This window comes from Phodopus roborovskii, unplaced genomic scaffold (genome assembly GCF_943737965.1).
Source record: "Phodopus roborovskii unplaced genomic scaffold, PHOROB, whole genome shotgun sequence".
Classification (NCBI taxonomy): Eukaryota; Metazoa; Chordata; class Mammalia; order Rodentia; family Cricetidae; genus Phodopus; species Phodopus roborovskii.
In genome coordinates this window covers 21,432,226-21,452,209 of record NW_026126541.1, presented here as the reverse complement: position 1 = coordinate 21,452,209, position 19,984 = coordinate 21,432,226, and the positions used below count along the sequence as shown (strand labels likewise).

The following is a 19,984-nucleotide window of genomic DNA, read 5'->3' as shown; positions in this document are numbered from 1 at the left end:
AGTACATTTGTCACAATGTTGCAGAGTTGTTACATACCTCTCTGGAATCTGTCACTAAGCACTGGGCCCAACATAAGCCTTGCCTTCATGCTGTGAACCTTGCCTTAGTGAGTCAGACTTAGCAGTTTGCCATCTGCCTTTTTACTCCTTATATTTAATTATGCTCAAGGGTATGGAAAGACATTTCTCTTTAAAACAGATTAAGCAGCAAATGTTCTGACATGTTTTTTAAACAAATCATTATACCTGATAAAAGATAATTACATATACAATCAGATCTGGAAGTAAATGGTTAATTATAATTAGGGTTAATAAATAAGTGCCTTTTAGATTTGAGGAAAGTATATACATATTTTAAATTGCCTGAGTAAAGATAATACAATCTATTACAGAAAGGAAGAAATGACTGAGGACCCAGGTCCCTTAAATATAAAATAGAATATCTGCTGGGGGGGGGGCATGTGCCCCATCTCTGTGCTTTAGCACCGGCCATAATACTCCTTCTGTTAAAGGGGGGGGCACAAAATGCTGTTTTGTCAACGCCCATTACCCTGCCTTTGGTAGTCCAACTCACTTTGCATTCCTTCTGGACTCCAGGGCAAATGACACCCACAGCTGAGACCTCCTCTCTAAACATAGCTATGGAGTGTCTGAGCTTTGCCTTTCGCTGAGGAGCTCTCACAGGGATAAGAACCTCTTCTTCCTAAGGCAGTTGGGGTTTGCTTTGCTTAGTTTCACCTGTGAATGCCTTCAGTTCCATTTTTGAGACAGGGTCTCAAAAGCCCAGCTTGTCTCAGAGTTGCTGTGGAGCTGAGGGTCCCTGGGGCCCTCGCCCTTCTTCATTTACCAACCCCTGTGCTGAGATTTAGGCACGTGCCACCATGCCGGCTCTGAGTTCCAATTTATAGAAGGAAATGACAAGGTGCCATCTAGACACTAAAGTGTCCAAAGTATTTAGTTTTAATTTTTGTTTAGTTTATCCCCTTATGCCAGACCCAGCACCCATATGACAATGTATAAATTTTATTAGACTCACTAAAATTTTAGAGTAAAACATACGTAACTCATTTTACTGAGGATTAAAGTAACCCAGGTATTAGATTCTCCACATTTTCTTGTACTTTATTATCAATCACAGCCATTATCTCAGGTGTGGAGTGGGGGTTGATGGAACTCCCACTTAGATTCTCTTAGTTACTCCCTTTAGAGCGTGTTCCCCCCCCCCCCCCCCCGTTTCTTAGCAGCACACAGAGCACTTCCCAGCCTAGTCCAGCACTTCCCAGCCTAGTCCATCTTGAGCACAGAAACATCAGCACGGTTTCCCTCCTTCCCTAATCTGGATTGTCTTCTTCTACTGCTCAAGCTCTCCCAAAGGCAGTTCACACAAGTCTGTCATATTTCTGCAGCACTGTAATGAATCAGAATGACTCATCAGAAAGAATCACAAGTCTGGTAAGCATCTCTTGAGGTTCAAGGTTTGATCCTTTAGTACTGGGACTCCCATGCTTCCTGTAACTGACTCATGTGAGCTCAGCAGGTGATGGAATGAATCTGGGCAGAAAATTAAACGGATGACCAGCGGTGTTTATTAGGCACGAGAGTGGTTGCCATCATGGGTTTACAGAAGGGTCTCTCAGAAGCAGAGCTTTGGTTTTGAAATGTTCTTCTCATCTGTAGCGCATGTTAAATTAAACCATTACCTAGTGAAATCCAGCTTCAGAATGATAATATACTACTAAAATTTTAGAGGTATATTAGCTGTTTTGGTAGTTTTTACTCAGTGTGTATATATGTAGGTACATATCTAAAAGAAATCAAAATTTATATTTCCAAAAAATTGTACATAAATGGTTATTGATGATAGATAAATGTGAAAAGAGCCAAATAGTCTTCAACTGATTTTTAGATAAAGTATCAACAACAGGCAGGAAGTACTAATAGATGCTACAGTATGGTGAACCTTGAGACTATACTAAGTGAAAAAAAAGCTAGTTACAAAGACCACATCACGTAGCCTGGCATGGTGACGCATGCCTTTAATCCCAGCATCCAGAAACAGAGGCAGATCTCCGAGAGCTCAAGGCCAGCCTGGTCTAACGAGCAAGTTCCAAGATAGCAAAACAGAACAAAACACAAAGACCACATCACATGATTGCCATTTGGGCAGTGACTGTTGATAGCTATGGAGGCTGGACAACAAACTCCAAAATGGATTGAGATGGTGTCAGATATTGTGAACATACTGAAAACACTGATTTTAAGTGCGTGAATTGTACAGTACAGCTCAAAACTACTTTTTAAAAGTTTTTAATGATGTAACTTTAATTGTATTAGTTGTAAAAGTGAAAGTTTTTGAAACAGCTTTTATAACTAGGAAGGTTGCATAAGTAAGGTAAGCTCTTTATGTGACAGCAGTATATGTCCAAAATTAGAAAAGGCAAGCCCAAGTTAGTGTTGTTCTGAGAGTGGACAGGAGGGTGGTGATCTCTTATTTCCACGATATGCTCCATATCCAATCTATGATATAATTATTTGCTGTATATTATTTTGAAAAATTAATTTTAATATGTAACACACAAACTTATTTATGTTTCTGTATTTCCTGCTTTATTTGCCTCTTTCTTTGAAATTCTGAACATATCCAGTGGCTGCCTAGCATTGTCATATAGCATGGTTTAGCACCTCGGATACTCTAAGGAAGGACACACACTTTTAATCCCAGCACTCAGGAGGCAGAGGCAGGTGGATCGCTTTGAGTTTGAGGCCAGCCTGGGCTACATAGTGAGACCCTATCTCAAAAGAAAGAGGGGTGGGAGGGGAAGGGACATTTTACTCCCACAGTAAAGTGAATGGAAGAGTGACACTTGAAGAGAGTTAAAGGGCAGTGGCAGCACATGGCACCCTGTGCTTACCCTGAGCTCATCTGTGTCCTCACAGATGAGTGCAGAAGGCACTGGCTTAAAGCAGGCTTGATAAATGAACCTTTGAAGAGAGAAGCCTTGGGTGAGGACAATTTGAAGGCCTTTAACTCTGGGAGGCAAGAAAAAGAGGCTGGAGGAAGAGCTTTGTGTTTTGAAACAGAGTCTGTAAGAGCTAAAGTTAACCTGTAAGCCCCACTTGCCCAAGGACAAATAACTTCCTGGAGTACTGGGGGCCGGTGTTCTCCTAAGAGAACAAGTCACATGATTTCACTTCAGTAAACAAGGTTGGTTTCTCCAGCTGTACAGGATGTATTTGATCACATGTAGGTAGGAGATGTGTAGATAGGAAGAACATAAGAATATATATGTTTGCTCCTGATTGGATGAAGACAGAAAATATCATACCCCTATGGGTTTGGCCTTTATAAGCATATGGCCAACATAGCTTGTGACCATTGCCTGGTCAGTATTTAATAAAGCTTGCTTCAATTGAACAGCCATGGATTTGGTCTTCCTCCTAGAAGTTTTCAGGTTTAACAGGTCTTTTGTGATCTAGGCTGACCTTGAACTCCTACCTCTACTGTTCATATTTTGGAATTACAGGCTGCACTACCATGCCAGAGTTTCTGAGGTGATGGGGATTGAATCTAAGGCCTTTAACATGTTAGGCAAGCACCCATAGCCACTTGTGTGGAGTTTAACTAAGTTCATGTTGGCTCTGCCTAAAATTCCTCAGCTTCCTCTAGAGTTTTCTCAGTGTGGTATTTTCACAGAGAAGGGAAAGTCGAGCGCTTGAGAAGGCAGATGGTGCTCATTTGACGCCATTATCTAGAAAAGACAAGTATCCTGAGGAAAGGTCAATAAGACCTTTCTTCTTCAATTCCCAGGAGCCAATTACTGAGGATTTGTTGGAAGGGCAAGTGTTTCAGCCTCTGTGTTGTATGGGGCTTAGGAGTTTTGTTGTTGTTAAGTCTCTGAAGCACACTAGGAACCTTACGCCAGCTCTGTTGCTTGAAGGCAAAGGAAAAACGATCTTCTGGTTTACTTTTGGAATTTGCTAAGCAACCCTCAGGTCCCAGGTGGATTTAGTGTTTGGAAAAGGGAACTTGGGGGACTAAGGCTGCCCCTGAGCCCCCAGGTCACTATTCACAAAAGCAAACCTCTTGAGGTTGGCTTGGCTCTATTTATCTTCTGCCTTGGGTCACTGCCCCTGAGGTGCTTCAAAAGCAAAATCCAAAAGACCCAAAACAAAACTAACCGAGATTCAAGGAAAAATGACCCGGCACTGTGGATTCAGTTTTACAGAGGCAAAAAGGCACTCTTAAGAGCTCCACGGGGTGGTTTTAAGTCCGCCAACATTCACTGTGTCATGTGCACAAAGTGATCTCAACAGGTTTAAGACCCCAAAAAGCTACAGATTGGGAACCAGTCTATAGGATGGGAAACTGTCATTCAGCTGGATGGATCACATGAAGGAATTCCTCTGTGATTCTGAAGTGGTTCAACTATTTAGAACATAGAAATGGGACCACCCATGCAACCATTTCGTTCTTTAAGCTGACCTTTTAGTTTGCTGGACACACAGCACGCACTAAGGAAGTAAAACTCAGACTTACTTGCAGATATTGGCATCAAGTCACCTGATGTGTCAACAGTTGCTCTGGAGGGTAACTGAATCTTTACTAAAAGAGGGACGCTGATTTCAAGTGATCCTTTAGACCCATGAGATTGAGCTGAAGCACACTATCTGCTTGCTTTTATGTGGTGCACACATTATTTCCTCAGAAGACTTGAAGATTCATTTTACTTGACTGTTGGGACAAACCCACTTACACAATTTAGTAGATTCTCATTTTCATATGCTCTTCTTTATCCTTTAATAAGTGTTTGTGAAGTTGCTTTTGAATAATGTGGGGACGTTCTGTTTTGTTCATGTTCCATCTATATCTTTGAACTCTACATATCCATGTTAACTAATAATTCACCTGTTGAGACCACGTCTTACTTTTTGTTTTGTTTTTTTTTTTTACAAGACTATTGTGATTACTACAAATCTTTATGCACTGCTATCCAAAGGAAGCAAAACTCGAAACAGTGATGTTGCCTGTAATGGGGGCCTTAATATTAAAAATGCAGCATCTTGTAATACCTGAGCAGCTCTGAGAGGCGGCCCCCAAGGCAGTGGCAGGGTGTGGGATGAAGTGGGTACTGGTGTTTTCTGGCAAGTGCCCACCTCCCTCGTCTCTTCATCCCGCCCTGACAGTAGGGCAGTTACTCCTTTCTAGGCATCCTTAATGCTGCTCCAGTCAGAGAGGCCATTGTGGAGACCTGTGGGGCTTTTATCCTTTCATTTGAATAGAGATATGCTTTTAAAAGGACCAGGCTTGGTGGGATAAGGCCCTTAATCCCAAAACTCAGGAGATGGAGGTGGGTTGACCTACCTAAGGCCAGACTGGTCTACATAGCAAATTTTAGGCCAGCCAAGGTACATGTCGATGATGTCTTTAAACAAAAAACAAAAAGGTAAAAAGGGACTTGGTTGTTAGTGATGACATCGATGGTAAACCATTTAGAATACTAGAGCTGCTTTCTCATGGAGGATCGTTTTCTTAATCATTACACCTACTGGTCTGCTGAGACCATGAGAGAACACACCCACTCTACCAGTGGCCCAGTGACAGCCTGGGAGGTGATGGAGGAAAGTTAGTTGCCAGCATTGTCATGGTTTTTTGTTTTTGATTATATTTTATTATTAGTTCAGCAGCATTATGGGTTTGACAAGTCTGTGTGCACATGGAAAGGAGAGGTTTGAATATGAGATCAGCGTGCTTTCTGTCCCCATTCTTCCTCCTTACCCGTAGCCATTATCCTTTGAGACACAGACTCGGGGTGGTGCCTCAGTGGACGGCTAATCAGGGTCTGAGAATGACAGGCAAGAGAGCAGCAGGCAATTGTGGTTTCTACCTTTGTACACACTGAGCTGACAATAGCTTCCTCTTGTGTTAATAGAGTTCAAATAGTAGGAGTTGTGTGAGTAATGTTTTTAAAAATAATTCTTTTTATGTCAGCATCAAAATATAACTGGTTTCTTTGTTAATTTATCACCATGTAATAATGTACATTCCTTGAGGAAAGCCTAGGTTTTATGCTGTCTTCCGGTGTGTAATATGGTATGTAGCACACTGAGGGGTAGGCCATAAACATTAGTTGAATGCTTAAGTAAAATTTATCTAGATATATGGCACTGGTGCTGAGTTTCTTAGACTTTAATGCACAGGGTTCCATAAATATCCATGAATTTCACATGAAACATATTTTACAAAGTACTTAATGTGAAATATATAGGTTAGAATCTGGTAGGTACATTAAATTTTATACTTCCTATAACCTCTAGTGATTTGCAGTGAGTTTCTGCATATGATGTCTGGTCATGTGTACAGATTATAAGCATAAACTTTCTTTGCTGGAGGAAGACCACATATCTTCACAGTCGTAGTTGGTCACAGTAGATAGGCCCTTTCTTCCCCATCTAGACATGGTAGTCCAGCCTAAAAGAGAAGACGCCTCATTTGTGGACTCTTCCATCTCCCAAGGGCCTCTTGCTAATGCCACTGAAGAAAGGGATGTTACAGCCAGTATATAGTGGTTGCTTTCTGCAGACTGTGAATGCCTGAACTCACATATAGAATCACACACACCAGAAGGGGCAGCCTTCACAGTGGGGCTGCTGCTGACAACTATGAGGATAGACAAATGCTATTTTTAAAAGATGTATTTATTTATTACATAGTGTTCTGTCTGCAGTATGCCTGCAGACCAGAAGAGGGCACCAGATCTCACTACAGATGGTTTGAGCCACAATATGGTTGCTGGGAATTGAACTCAGGACCTGTGGAAGAGCAGCCAGTGCTCTTAACCTGAGCCATCTCTCTAGCCTGTATACGCTGTTTTTAATTCTAGTATTAAAGCATGTCTATTGCAGAATATTATGACAATAAAGAAAATAAGTTAGTTGTTACCCCATCATAAAAGTAACACCATTCTTGGCATATTTTAAAATTTTCTTCCATTTAAGGGGTTTTCTGTAATTAAGTAGCAGTATACGCCATAACCATCTTCCTAAGCCATTTAAATTCTATGTAAATGATTTTATTAAGCATGTGATAGTCATTGTTAAGTTCTACCTTACTGTTTTATCAGCTTATCTTTTTTTTTTTCCCCCTTGTGATAATGCTGGGCATTGAACCTAGACCTCATGTACCCTAGGCACAAGTTTCTTGATCTTGGGATTTAGACTGTTTTAATTTTTTCTGTAACCTAATAAAGTGTTGGAAGTTACTATCTCTGTATATAACTTTTTGTCCACTTTTATCATTTTTCCTAAAATTTCCTCATTTATAAGTATTATTACCAATTCCAAGAAGACCACAGTTTTATGGTTCTTAAACCCATTGCAGAATGATAGCCTGTCAATCATAGTATCACCATCTAAGCATATGAAATCAGTGTTCCTTGGGAAAATGTATGTGTTACCAAACAGCACTAAAAGACTACACACATTCTCTTTCCCTTGTCAGACTTTTTTTTTTTTTATTGTTCCATTAGTGTTTTAATTTCTATTATGGCCTAGAATGTTGTCTTGTCTGAAGGTAAACAGCCATCATTAGTTATTAATATTTTCATTATTGAACTTTCTACCTTTTACAAGAGTCTGTATGACAGTTGCAAACTATTAGAGAAAAAAGAAGAGTTAAACAGTCCCTCACCTTCCCAAGAAAAAGTTGGCTTCTCCTAATCTTTCTTGTGGTGGCTTCAGTTACCTTAAAAGTTTTTATTCCTCTTAGAGTTACTGGTTCCACACATGCATCCTTCATGTGAAAGCAAAACCAAGACAGTCCGTATTTATGAAGCGAGTTTAAAAAGAATGTGAAAACGGAGGAAATAGTAAGGGAAACATCGAGCTTTCTGAAACAATTCAGATGGGAGAAGGAACAGGAAATCGGCTTTAAATGGCTTAGGGGGATTAGGGCTTTAAAGGTGGGTAAGGAGCTGGATGCTTTGGGTTAGGCTTGGCATTGCTTTTAAAAGATTATAACAATATTTGACAGTGATTCTAAATGGAGTTTATAAAGCAAATAGTCAGTTTTGAGACACTATAGAAAACAAAGGATGTCTTTTGTTGTTGTTGTTTGTTTACACAAAATGGCTAGAGTTAACAGGCGAATCCTGAAGCCTGAGCTCATCATGATATCGAGATCTGTCACTGAGGAGAGTCCAGCAGAGGTTGTTTAATGCACTTCATTGAGATTATCTGAGCTTTTGCTTTTAATTACTTGAGGAAAGTCTGGCTGCGAATGGCTTCTTTGAAAGATAAACATACTTCTGCTGTCTGATTCTGTACACAGTTAGTTGGGGGTAGTGTATGTACAAAGATAAAAACTTTAAACATAGTGCAATGTTAATGTGGTTGTGAGAGTGTTCCACACAATTATATGAGCGTGTCATAAACTGTTAGGACAGCAGCCACTGACAGTTTTAGCAATTCAATAATAATAATAATAATAATAATGAATTTGATTTTGGTTATGTTCTTTAAATGAATTTCCTTATTTTCTCATGAAAAGAAACGCATGTGAAAATGAGTGAAGAGTAGCGTATTCTTGATTGATGTCTGAGTAGATGTCGGAAAGCTGATGTGTTCTCTCTCTCTCCTCAGCTCCTTGACTTGTTTATGGTGTGGGACTGGTCCACTTACCTCGCTGACTATGGACAGCCAGCCTCCAAGTACCTCCGCGTGAACCCCCACACAGCCCTTACTCTCTTGGAGAAGTGAGTATCGTCTTGGTTTTTATTTTAGGTAGCATTTACACAAGGTTCGGTTCAGTGATAAAGAACTAGAAATTTCTCTGAAGTTTTCAAAGTCAGGGCAGCCAGGCGTGGTGGCATGTGCCAGCCCTGAAGCAGGGGGATGGTGGGTTTGAGAGAGCTCAGGCTACAGAGAGTGAAACCTGGAGCAGAGATGGGAAGGAAGGAGAGAGATTCCGTCCATTTTGATGAACCATAGATAAGTCTCTTTCTTGCCTTCCAGAATTATCTTGTTATATATGTGAGGAAAACCTTATTTTTTCCTAATGTATCTTGAAAATCTCAGGCCCGGTTTGCTTTATAACTATGTTCCTGGAAGCCTGGAATGTTTAGCACAGTTGTTGATTGTGATGTGCTAGGGCCTGAGTCCATCCCCCCCCCCCCCCAGTGGAGAGAACAGGGTTTACTTGAAAACACAATAATTGGAGCCACTTAAAAACAAAATAGAACAGAACCAAGAAATGGGATGTTTGCCTCAGCGGTATCTCAGTCTTGGACTCTGTGCAGGTAGAGAAATACTTGGTTTGAGAAAAAAGATTTTGTAAAAAGTGAGACAGTCGGGTCTGCTGCTCCAGCTAAACACAGTACTCCTTTCCCCTCATTAAATGGCAGACTTTTTCTTCACTCAATCATAGTTTGTTTAAGGTATAACTATTAAAATGTAGTTTCATGTTGTATTGTATGTTATTTCCCCACATTTCAAATATAGCTGTGGTTATTCAATTTGAAAGGATGTAAGAAACTATTCTCAAATTATATAAGTTGATTTTAAAATGTCATGAAATACTGCTGAGGCAAAAAAATTTCTAATGCTGCTTTCACTTTCATTTGGTCTTGCTGTGAATGTGTAGTAGAGCCCACTTATTAGGGTATTCTACTATGCCTTCTGGCTCGATGTCAGAAACAATGTGTGTGTCTTAGATTTGTGTGCTAGTGCAAGGTCACTTTCTCCCTGTCTCCATGTGCTTTCTGTATCTGCACATGTGATAGCACCAATTTTCATTTCAGGCACACGGTTGGTATTGGCTAAGTCAGAGTATGGGAAGAAAGGAAGAGAGGGAAGAAGGGAGGAAGAGGAAGAGAGGGAGGAGGAAGGGAGGGAGGGAGGAAGGAAGAAGGGAGGAGGAGGAAGGGAGGAAGGAAGGAGGGAGGAAGGAGGGAGGAGGGAGGGAGGGAGGAAGGAGGGAGGAAGGAGGGAGGAGGGAGGGAGGAAGGAGGGAGGAAGGAAGGAGGGAGGAAGGAAGGAGGGAGGAGGAGGAAGGGAGGAAGGAAGGAGGGAGGAAGGGAGGAGGGAGGAGGGAGGGAGGGAGGAGGGAGGAAGGAAGGAGGAAGGAAGGAGGGAGGAGGGAAGGAGGAAGGAAGGAAGAAGGAAGGAGGGAGGAGGGAAGGAGGGAGGAAGGAAGGAGGGAGGAAGGAAGGAGGAAGGAAGGAAGAAGGAAGGAGGGAGGAGGGAAGGAGGGAGGGAGGAAGGAGGGAGGAAGGAAGGAGGAAGGAAGGAAGAAGGAAGGAGGGAGGAGGAAAGGAGGGAGGGAGGAAGGAGGGAGGAAGGAAGGAAGGAGGGAGGAAGGAAGGAGGAAGGAAGGAAGGAGGGAGGAGGGAAGGAGGGAGGAAGGAAGGAGGAAGGAAGGAGGGAGGAGGGAAGGAGGGAGGAAGGAGGGAGGAAGGAAGGAAGGAGGAAGGAGGGAGGAAGGGAGGAGGGAGGAAGGAAGGAAGGAGGGAGGAAGGAGGGAGGAAGGAAGGAAGGAGGGAGGAAGGAGGGAGGAAGGAAGGAGGGAGGAAGGAAGGAGGGAGGAAGGAAGGAAGGAGGGAGGAGGGAAGGAGGGAGGAAGGGAGGAGGGAGGAAGGAAGGAAGGAGGGAGGAAGGAAGGCGGAAGGAGGAGCCCTTGGCAGCAGCTCTTCTTTCTCAGCATTTACATTTATATGTGTTTGTAGGATGAAGGACACCAGCAAGAAGAATAATATATTCGCCCAGTTCCGGAAGAACGACCGAGATAGGCAGAAGCTGATAGAGACAGTCGTGAAACAGCTCAGAGGCTTGGTGACTGGTACGTCCCAGCACATGTAGATGTCCCTGTGAGTGCTTCTCTGTGGCCCGCACTGGTCATGAGACAATAATTTGTTTACAGAAGTAAAAAAATACAGTAGAGGAAATACATCGATGAGGGCTTAAACAAGTAATGGTAACAAACATCATTTGTATGGATTTTTAAATAATTGAATACTATTTTATATATAAAATGTAAGATTAATTTTTCTCAACTTCAGAGGAAAAGTCAAAAGTGTAATATATAAATCCAATAAATTGTATATGAAACTGATCGCAAATATTAGAAGAACTCGTGTCTCAGCTTGTAAGCATTCTTTCTTCTCTTTAAGCTTGAGAGAGCTCCTGTTTGTGTCATGATAGTTTGGGATGAAGCTGCTGCTGAGAAGGGAATATTTGGCTGTCATTGTTGGACTTTGAGCTTTTATTTTCACCTCAGTTTGACTCGTGTGCCTAAAATTTTTAGTTCTGCTGATTCTGAAGAAGAAATATACAAATCTTGAAAGTTCCTGAAATCAACACAGCTCACCAGGAATGTAAATTGTCTGTTCTATTTGGATAGCTTAATCACTCTGAAAATGAAGAAAAGGGTTTGAATTTCCTAAAGATGTAGTGTTTCTTGTAGCTGATCCCAGTTAAGGTTTTAGTTTGGTTTAAGTTAAAGAGAAGGCAGTTAAAGGGGCTGTTTACATCAGGTGTGTCTGTCCTAGTATAGGTATGTTCTTCCCACATGATGAATTTACCACAGTTTTAGGTGAATGGGCATCAGATAGTAGATCTTGGTGCTGTGGACTGTGGAAACAAAGCAGATCAACTGAACCTACAGCAAATGTACATTTTCCTCTGGATAAATCACAGTGACACAAATGGCAATGTAAACCTGACCTTTGTTTCCTCTCCACTGTAAATTATGCTGAAAATACCCTTTGCGTTTTCTGGATTTATGCCTGTAGACTCCTGACTCTGTAAAATAAGTATGAAGAGCTATGCTTCCATGACTGGATTTTGTATTGAACATTAAAAAGATTGAGAGTTGTTGAAGGTGCTATTTCAGATATCCAGAGCTTCTCATTTTAAACAGTCATCTCCAGAAAAGGCCTCTTATTCCCTAATTATCAGAACATGCATGACACAAAACAAAACGTATTGATTCCCTTGACAAAATACTCAAAATGTGTAACATTTTAAAACTTTTACAGAAAAATACGATAATTCTTCAGGCACAATGCATTCTATACATTAGGTGTGGTGAGCAGGGCTCTCTGAAGATGCCCCTCACAGGCTGGGTACTTGAGACTCCTGGCTTTGGCCCAGGCATCTGGGGATTTGGAAAGAGGAACCTCCACATCCTCGGGAGCAGACACCCTTTGGGCTCCTCTGTACTCTTTCCAAAAAACAAGACACCCCTCTGTACCCCTCCCATACCTAGATTGTATTGTTAGCCAGTGGGTAGGCCTGAATGGTGCACAAAGCTCAAGATACAAGCTGGTCCTGGGGGAGGGGGCAGGATCCCTCAGATTCCGGAGATGGGCGGTGTAATGAAAAAGAAGCGAGAATTTGGTTTGGTCCTGAGACCAGAGCTGTGCCCAGGATAATGGCTTCTGGAGGTCTTTGGGCGCCCCTGTGAGTTTTAGGGTCAGTGGAATGACCAACTCCTGAAGGTTCCTGCAGAGCCTGAGAGGAGAACTTGGAGCCCGCAGAGGGTCAGACAACTGGGTCCCAGCTATGCTTCTGGAACTGTGGGATCACAACCCATTTTCCCTGAAAGAGAGCCAAGCAAAGGGGACCAATCTAGCCTTTTGGCCCTTGATGTGGTGAACAGAAGGGGTTTTGAGGCTCGAGGATGGGGACTAGAGATGGAGCTAATGGTTCTGAGACAGGTGGGTCAAGAGCAGGGCCCTGCCAAGCAGTGTCTACTTCATGCCGGCTTCTCACGCTGGCTGGCTGGGCTTTTGCTCTCACCAAGAGCGCGGAAGTTACAGGGCAAAACCGCAGGCCCCGCCCGAGGATGCGCGTGGGGGCACAGCCCCCGCCCAGATGCCACTCCCTATTTGGATCTCCAGTTGAGCCTGCTACTGCCCATTGCTTCCAATCATTAGTCTGAGTGGGACACTTTGAATATGCATAGACGCGTCACTTTGTTTGACCCAGGAACAGTCCAGAGGGAGGGAGGCAGTATCTATATAAACGTGTCAAGGCTAGGTGGAGAAGTGTCAACGAAGTGGAGGAGAGGTGGTGGCCAGGGGTCTGCAGCCCCAGGAATCCCAACAGCGTTTGGCAGCACTGGTGAGTTGTTTCTCTCAGCCTCGATTGCTCGCAGCTTCTACACCAGGAGCGCTGATCGAGAGTGTAGGGGCAAACGGCCCAGCATGAAGGGGCTGGCACTATTTAACTGCAATGGGGAAAATGCCCTGGGCCTCCAGCTTTTAGGAAGGAGCATTCTCTAAATGCTCAGTGTCACTGCTGCCTTTCACTGACAGTCTTGTTTGAAGAGAAACCTTGCCTGAATTTTTCGGGTCTGCACGGTTCTTGAGCTCTCTGCCCTCCCAGTGGCCTAGCCCTCCCCAGCCCCCACAGATTCGCCATGTTTTCTTGGGTGTTGAGCTGTTTGTCCATGCTGGGGGCCGCGGGCACTGCTCTCCTGTGTGCCGTTCTGCTGCTTGCCCTGGCCCAACACCTCTGGACCCTCCGCTGGACGCTGAGTCGGGATCGGGCCTCAGCCTTGCCCCTACCCAAGGGCTCCATGGGCTGGCCATTCTTCGGTGAAACGCTGCACTGGTTGGTTCAGGTGAGTAGTTTTATCAATCAGCAATGTCCCCTTTTCTGCATCTCCCACTTCCTAAGCAGACCCTTGCCCAGGATTTCTGAAATCCTCGCTACTCTGTTCTAAGAGACGCCTTGTCACCAAGGTTCTAAGCACATTTTAAACCCTTCTGACAAAACGTGGGTATAAACTAGGGTTCTAGGGAGGGATTTGGGGGACGTGGTACCCACCATTTTGCAAGCACAGACTGAAAAGCGGAGCCACATCTCAACCACACACTCTTAGGCACTCACATTCCCAGTCTAAGCCCCTATCTCATTTTACCATCTGCATTCCCAAGGTCCGTTTGTAAGTAATGTGTGAGAGCCTGAGACAGGGGAGTTGTTAAGAGTAGGCAGTTGGGATGTCTGGGACAGATCTTCAGCCCTGCTGGCCCAGCGGCCCTTTAAGCTCCGCCTTGCTTGCAGGGCTCTCGTTTCCACAGTTCCCGCCGCGAGCGCTACGGGACAGTGTTTAAGACGCACCTTCTGGGCAGGCCAGTGATCCGCGTGAGCGGCGCGGAGAACGTGCGTACCATCTTGCTGGGCGAGCACCGCCTGGTGCGTAGCCAGTGGCCTCAGAGCGCGCACATTCTGCTAGGTTCACACACACTCCTCGGCGCGGTTGGCGAGCCCCATCGGCAACGGCGTAAGGTGAGGGGAAAAACCAAAGGAACTTAAGATTGATCCCTGGTGCCTGGGTGCCTGCGGTGAGCCTGGTGTTCGGTATACCCAGAACTTGACTAGGGTCCCCGCTAAAGGAACCGGTGGCCCGAGGCAAGTCTCCTTAAATTTCTGGGTTTTGAATTGTAAAGCCAGGGCAGGGCTACAGATCCTTTATTCCAGAACTTCTGTGACAGGTGCTAGCAGCTTTGGGGTTTCAGATTTAAGTGGGTTCAGGGGAGACTTTGTGGAGCAGCTAACATTTGCAGCCTAGATGGATGAGAGGGACTCCGTACATCAAAGTGAAGGGAACCAAGCCAACAAGTTTAGGCCTGTGCGGATCAGAAGAGGAAGAAAGGACTGGACTTTGCTTTCGGGTTGCGGAGTCGCAGAGCACAAGAGGCCAGCCTGCCCTGCTCGCTCATCTGCGCTCCCTACAGGTCCTGGCGCGCGTGTTCAGTCGCCCGGCTCTGGAGCAATTTGTGCCACGGCTGCAGGGGGCGCTGCGGAGAGAGGTGCGCTCCTGGTGCGCTGACCGAGGACCGGTAGCTGTCTACCGGGCGGCCAAAGCGCTCACCTTCCGCATGGCCGCGCGCATCCTCCTGGGTCTGCAGCTGGATGAAGCACGATGCACCGAGCTGGCTCAGACCTTTGAGCAGCTAGTGGAGAACCTCTTCTCACTGCCCCTGGACGTGCCTTTCAGCGGCCTGCGCAAGGTAATGCTGCCCCAGACCTTAGTCCTTGGCTCCAGAAGGTCTCCCAAACCAGACTGGGTACCCTAGACGGAGGACATGACCCAGCGTAGGGTGGTGTGGTGGTTATTGGAGACCCGGGCTGCATCTTTTCAGATTCCGTGTGACACGGACAGGCCACATGTCGTTTAGTCGTGTATGAGGTGCTCCTGATTCACACTCTCGCCTTGTAGTCTTTTTGAGTTTGAGTCTTAGTGTTAGGCATTCAGGCAAATGGTTCGGTCCTTTCTTAAAGTGGCGCCGAATCTCCAGCACCCTTTAGAAGGTTGGTGCTGTGGAACGTTAGGGAGCTCCGGGCCGGATCTGGTCTAGGGGATCGGGTGTCCGTTCCTCTGGCCCACTGGTTCCTCTGACCTGGGCCGGCAGGTTTCCGGATTAGAAAAGCCAGGCTTTTCCTGAGTGATGGGCGGGACCCTAGGGCTGTAGGAAGTTAGGTCCTGCCTTCTCCCTGAGCTCTAGAGCGTTCAGTCGCTTGAATAAAATTAATAATCTGTAAAAGAATCTTGTTGTGTTCTGGTTACCTTGCATACATTTTCTGGTTTAGTCCCTGCAACCTGCAAAGTGTTATTCTCATTTTATTGACAAGCAGGTCTCCTTGAAGTCATGCGACAAGCAAAGAACACAGTCAAGATTTGAACAAGATACTTCTGGCTACAAAACTCATGTGTTGGCTTTCAGGATATTTTGGCTGGGCTTGCTTCCTGAACTCTGGAGAGTTATCCTTATCCCCACCCCCTTTGCTCAAACCCCTGATGGGAGCTAACATTTAGAATACACAATTTATGTCTTCAGTGGAGTTTCCCAGGTGCCCCTTTTTCATAGCGTGGATTCTCTCTGCCTTACCTGAGTACAGGGAAAGGGTAATAGCTAAGAGCCCTGTGTGCCAGGGATGGTGTGTGAGGGAACAAACGTTTGACCTCTCAGTGCTTTGTGTTCTGTCCTCTGGGTGACATTAACTGCCTTGCCAGAGGAGACTGGTGATGATTATCAAGACAGAGTAATGTTTATAGACAGTGAACAAATCTATAACCATTTCTTGAGCCATGCTTACCTCGTGCTAAGGTGTGTAGCTAAGCTGAGACTAACATCTAGGTAGACAAGCCTGACCCTTGAGCCTCCCTACCCCATTTACCCTCTCTCCCTGTACATCAGGGCATCCGGGCCAGGGACCAATTATATCGGCACCTGGATGAGGCCATTGCTCAGAAGCTTCATGAGGAGCAGGCAGCAGAGCCAGGTGATGCCCTGCACCTGATCATTAACAGCGCTAGGGAGCTGGGCCATGAGCTCTCTGTGCAAGAGCTGAAGGTAGGTGATAGGAGACCACTCCTCCCTCCCCCCCACTTTCCTTCCCCAGAAATCCCCCCATACCAGACCCATTCCCAGTCATGTCCTGTTTAACACCATTTGGAGGCTCAGACACCTCAGGGTGAAAAAGAAGGGCCCTGGGTTCCAGTCATGGCTCTGTCACATCTGCCAGCTCTGACAGCTTGGACTGTAGCCATTCTCCCTGCAGCATCAAAACCTAAGGGTTCTTACAGGTTCTGGATCTAGCAGTCTCTCCTCTTTGCCCCTTGAACACCTCAAATGGTTCAGGACTTTGAATCCTGGGTAGCTGAGTGCCCGATGCTGGCCTCCGAAGAAAAGTACCAGGGACAGAAGTGGGTAGCTTGCACTTTGACAAAACCTGGGAATAACAAGTCCCCATAGAAGGGTCCCACTGGTCTAGCTGGGCAGGAAGGATGTTTGGGCTCTGGTGTCTCCATCCCAGCTTCATTTTGTCCAAGGTAGGACCAGAAGTAGGTCTCCAGCCAGGTCAGATTGCACTCCACAAAGATTCTCATGTACCTGTTCAAGGACAGCTTCTGTGCTGGGATGCAGAGTGGGTGCGTTCTGTTTCAGGGTCTGGGGTGCGTGGGTGGTACACACTCACCTTCGGGTCACTGAAAGCAGCATGCAAGCAAGCACTGCTAAGAGAGGCACTGGAAGGGCATTTAGGCAGGTGGTTCTGTCCTCAGCAAAGCAGGGCAGAAAAGGTAAGCAAGAAGGTCAACCAAGAAGGTTTCCAACCTCATAAAATAAGAGCAGTAAATGCTCCCCATGGGCTGACGGTGAGAATTTAACGAGTTATTATATTTAAAGCACAATTAAATTAAGGCACAGAGAGCTCCTTCAAAGCGGGCAAGTGCAGATACTGGTCTGCCTATTGTTCAACTCGGCTTTCCTAAGTGATTGGTGTGAGTTTTGACGGTTTTCAGAGCCATGAGCATAGCCGCCAGGGCAGGACATCAAGGTCTGAGCACAAGAGATAAGTTTGATCGCTTTTCACAGTGCGTTCATAACCGCCCGGCTGTATTGCAGGAGTCCGCTGTGGAGCTCCTCTTCGCGGCCTTCTTCACTACGGCCAGTGCCAGCACGTCGCTCATACTGTTGCTTCTGCAGCACCCGGCAGCAATCGCCAAGATCCAACAGGAGCTGTCAGCACAGGGGCTGGGGCATGCGTGCAGCTGCGCACCCCTGGCCACGGGGCCCAGACCTGACTGCAGCTGTGAGCCCGACCTTAGCCTGGCTGCACTGGGCCGCCTGCGCTATGTTGATTGCGTAGTCAAGGAGGTGCTTCGCCTCCTACCGCCTGTGTCTGGGGGCTACCGCACTGTGCTGCGAACCTTTGAGCTGGACGTAAGTGCGCCACGCTGTGGGGCCTCTGGATGCTTGCAGCGGCAATGGGGTGGGAGGAGGTCAGGGAGATCAGTACAGAGATCTCTTACCCTTGCCAGGGCCTCAGCTTTCCCTCCTGTAAAATGGGCTGAGCCCTGTTCTATTCCCCGCCCGGATCCTCCAACCCCAATAGAGGGATGCAAAGCCTGGTGCCCGAAGAGCGGTCACAGTTAGAAATTTTATAATAGTTTATATAAGTAGACATGCTTATATGAAGTACGTAAGTATATACTTCAGCTTTTGTCAGCGATCCCGCTAGGTTTTAGAGCGCAAACATTTTATCTCTGAGCCACACTCCTTGCAGAAAAGTGTGTGTAACTGGAAAGGGAAGGTGGTGCGCTATTTTTTAGTTCCTTCATTAAAGAGCCAGTCATTGTTACCTTGTCCAGGGCTGGCACGTAGGCTGTGTACCTGGGAAATGCAACAGCCTTAATACAAAGAACAAAATCTTAATGGTTTCATTAAGCTGCCCTTGGCTGGACAAAGTTAAGAACTGGGCCTGACTGCATCTCCAAATGATGCAGGCAGTTCTCCCTTTACTGTGGTTCTTGGTTTATCCTCTGGGAGGACATTGGTTTGGTTCTTTTTTGCAGCTCTGACACTCCCCGGGAGGCTGTGGGGTGTTTAATGAATTGGCAACTCTGGGGATTGGGGAATCCACACTGCAGAACTTGAGGGTCTTGGCCTAAATGGCTTTGCTGCAGTACTTGGGGGTGGGGGGCCATTGAAGAAGGGGGACTCCATGCAGAGAGGGAGGGACCACGACTATGGAATGAAGCAAGGAGATTTCTAGTGTGGGGTGATACCAGCCAAAGGGCTGGAATGAGGAGAGAGCACCACAGATGGGGAGCTGCCAGTCAAAGGCCGGTACTCAAGTGACTTGGGTGCTTAAACTTCATGCCACAGTGCCCAGCAATCCAGGATGAGCAGCAGAGGACCGGGCAGCTAGCTTCCAGGGTGAAGTATGGGGAAGGTCATAATCCTCTTCTTCCCAGTCCTCCTCTTCCTTTTCCTCCTGGTCTTCCTCCCCCCTCCTCTTCCTCCTCCTTCACTGTACAGACGGGGCACTGAGGAATAGGGAAGAGAGAGCATTCCTTGTGTGATTCCAATGCATCCTTTCCCCTAGTGAGAACCTGAATAGTAATGACCCTCCACAGGCTTCGGAAACTGCAATCTCTGGAGAGGCAGGTGGCCTTGTAGTCAGATCCGAAGACACAAGACAAAGCTAAGAGGCTGGGAATGTAGGGCAGTGGCAGGCACACTTTCCTAGTGTGAATGAGGCCCAAAGCTTGCAATACCTAGCAGGGGACAAAAAGAGGGCAGGACGGTTGGGAGGGTAGGAGTGGACAGCGAGGGCATACATCTCCTCAAGTGTAACCGCAAGGTCCTGTTCTGTGTGGAGGTGAGGGGGAAGGCGGTGAAGTTTTCAGCTAAATGCAAACAAGAGTTTTATAAATTGAACTGTTCCAGAGGAGGAACGGGTTCCCTCCTTCAGCTACAGTCTTACAATCTAAGCCTCCTGTCAGAAGGAAACAGGAGGAGAAAGACAACAAACCCCTAACATTCAACTTCATGGGCACTAATGTGTGCCAATCTCCGTTTGAAATTCTCTCAACAACCTGGGGGGTGGGGGTGGGAGGGGCTCAAGCATTTCAAGATCCTACAGCTAGCTCATTAGTGAAGACACTGAAATGGCAAAGCAGATCTTTTAGCTTCAGGCTTAGTTAATCACAGCCCCCCCCAGGTTTATTTGGCAGGTCTGGGTGCGGGGGATGGATGGGGAATTGGCTCTGGCCACTTCTCGGTGCTTAGCGATCAAGACCGGCCCCCTCACTTCTCAGGGTTACCAGATTCCCAAAGGCTGGAGCGTGATGTATAGCATCCGAGACACCCACGAGACAGCTGCTGTGTACCGTAGCCCGCCTGAGGGCTTCGACCCGGAGCGCTTTGGCGTGGAGAGTGAGGACTCGCGGGGCTCCTGTGGCCGCTTTCATTACATCCCGTTCGGTGGCGGCGCGCGCAGCTGCCTGGGCCAGAAGCTAGCGCAGGCGGTGCTGCAGCTGCTGGCCGTGGAACTGGTGCGCACGGCGCGCTGGGAACTGGCTACACCTGCCTTCCCGGTCATGCAGACGGTGCCCATCCTGCACCCAGTGGACGGGCTGCTACTCTTTTTTCATCCTCTCCTGACTTTGGGTGCGGGGGATGGGTTACACCCCTGA

General features: G+C 46.3%; 2 protein-coding genes across 3 annotated transcripts in view; both read left to right on the top strand.

Annotated features, from left to right (window-relative positions):
• Exoc6 (exocyst complex component 6) overlaps positions 1-11,878 on the top strand; it is a 139,293-nt gene extending 127,415 nt beyond the window's left edge. For both annotated transcript variants that reach the window (XM_051199579.1, XM_051199580.1), the window contains exons 21-22: positions 8,638-8,750; positions 10,719-11,878. In XM_051199579.1, coding sequence (XP_051055536.1) covers positions 8,638-8,750; positions 10,719-10,851 — 246 coding nt within the window. In that variant the 3' untranslated portion in view covers positions 10,852-11,878. The remainder of the gene's footprint in view (positions 1-8,637; positions 8,751-10,718) is intronic.
• Positions 11,879-13,414: 1,536 nt separating this feature from the next.
• Positions 13,415-19,984, top strand: LOC127233548 (cytochrome P450 26C1). Its single transcript, XM_051200072.1, has 6 exons — positions 13,415-13,618; positions 14,062-14,286; positions 14,736-15,011; positions 16,200-16,355; positions 17,409-17,726; positions 19,607-19,984. Exons 1-6 carry the CDS (start codon positions 13,415-13,417, stop codon positions 19,982-19,984), a joined length of 1,557 nt encoding a protein of 518 aa, XP_051056029.1.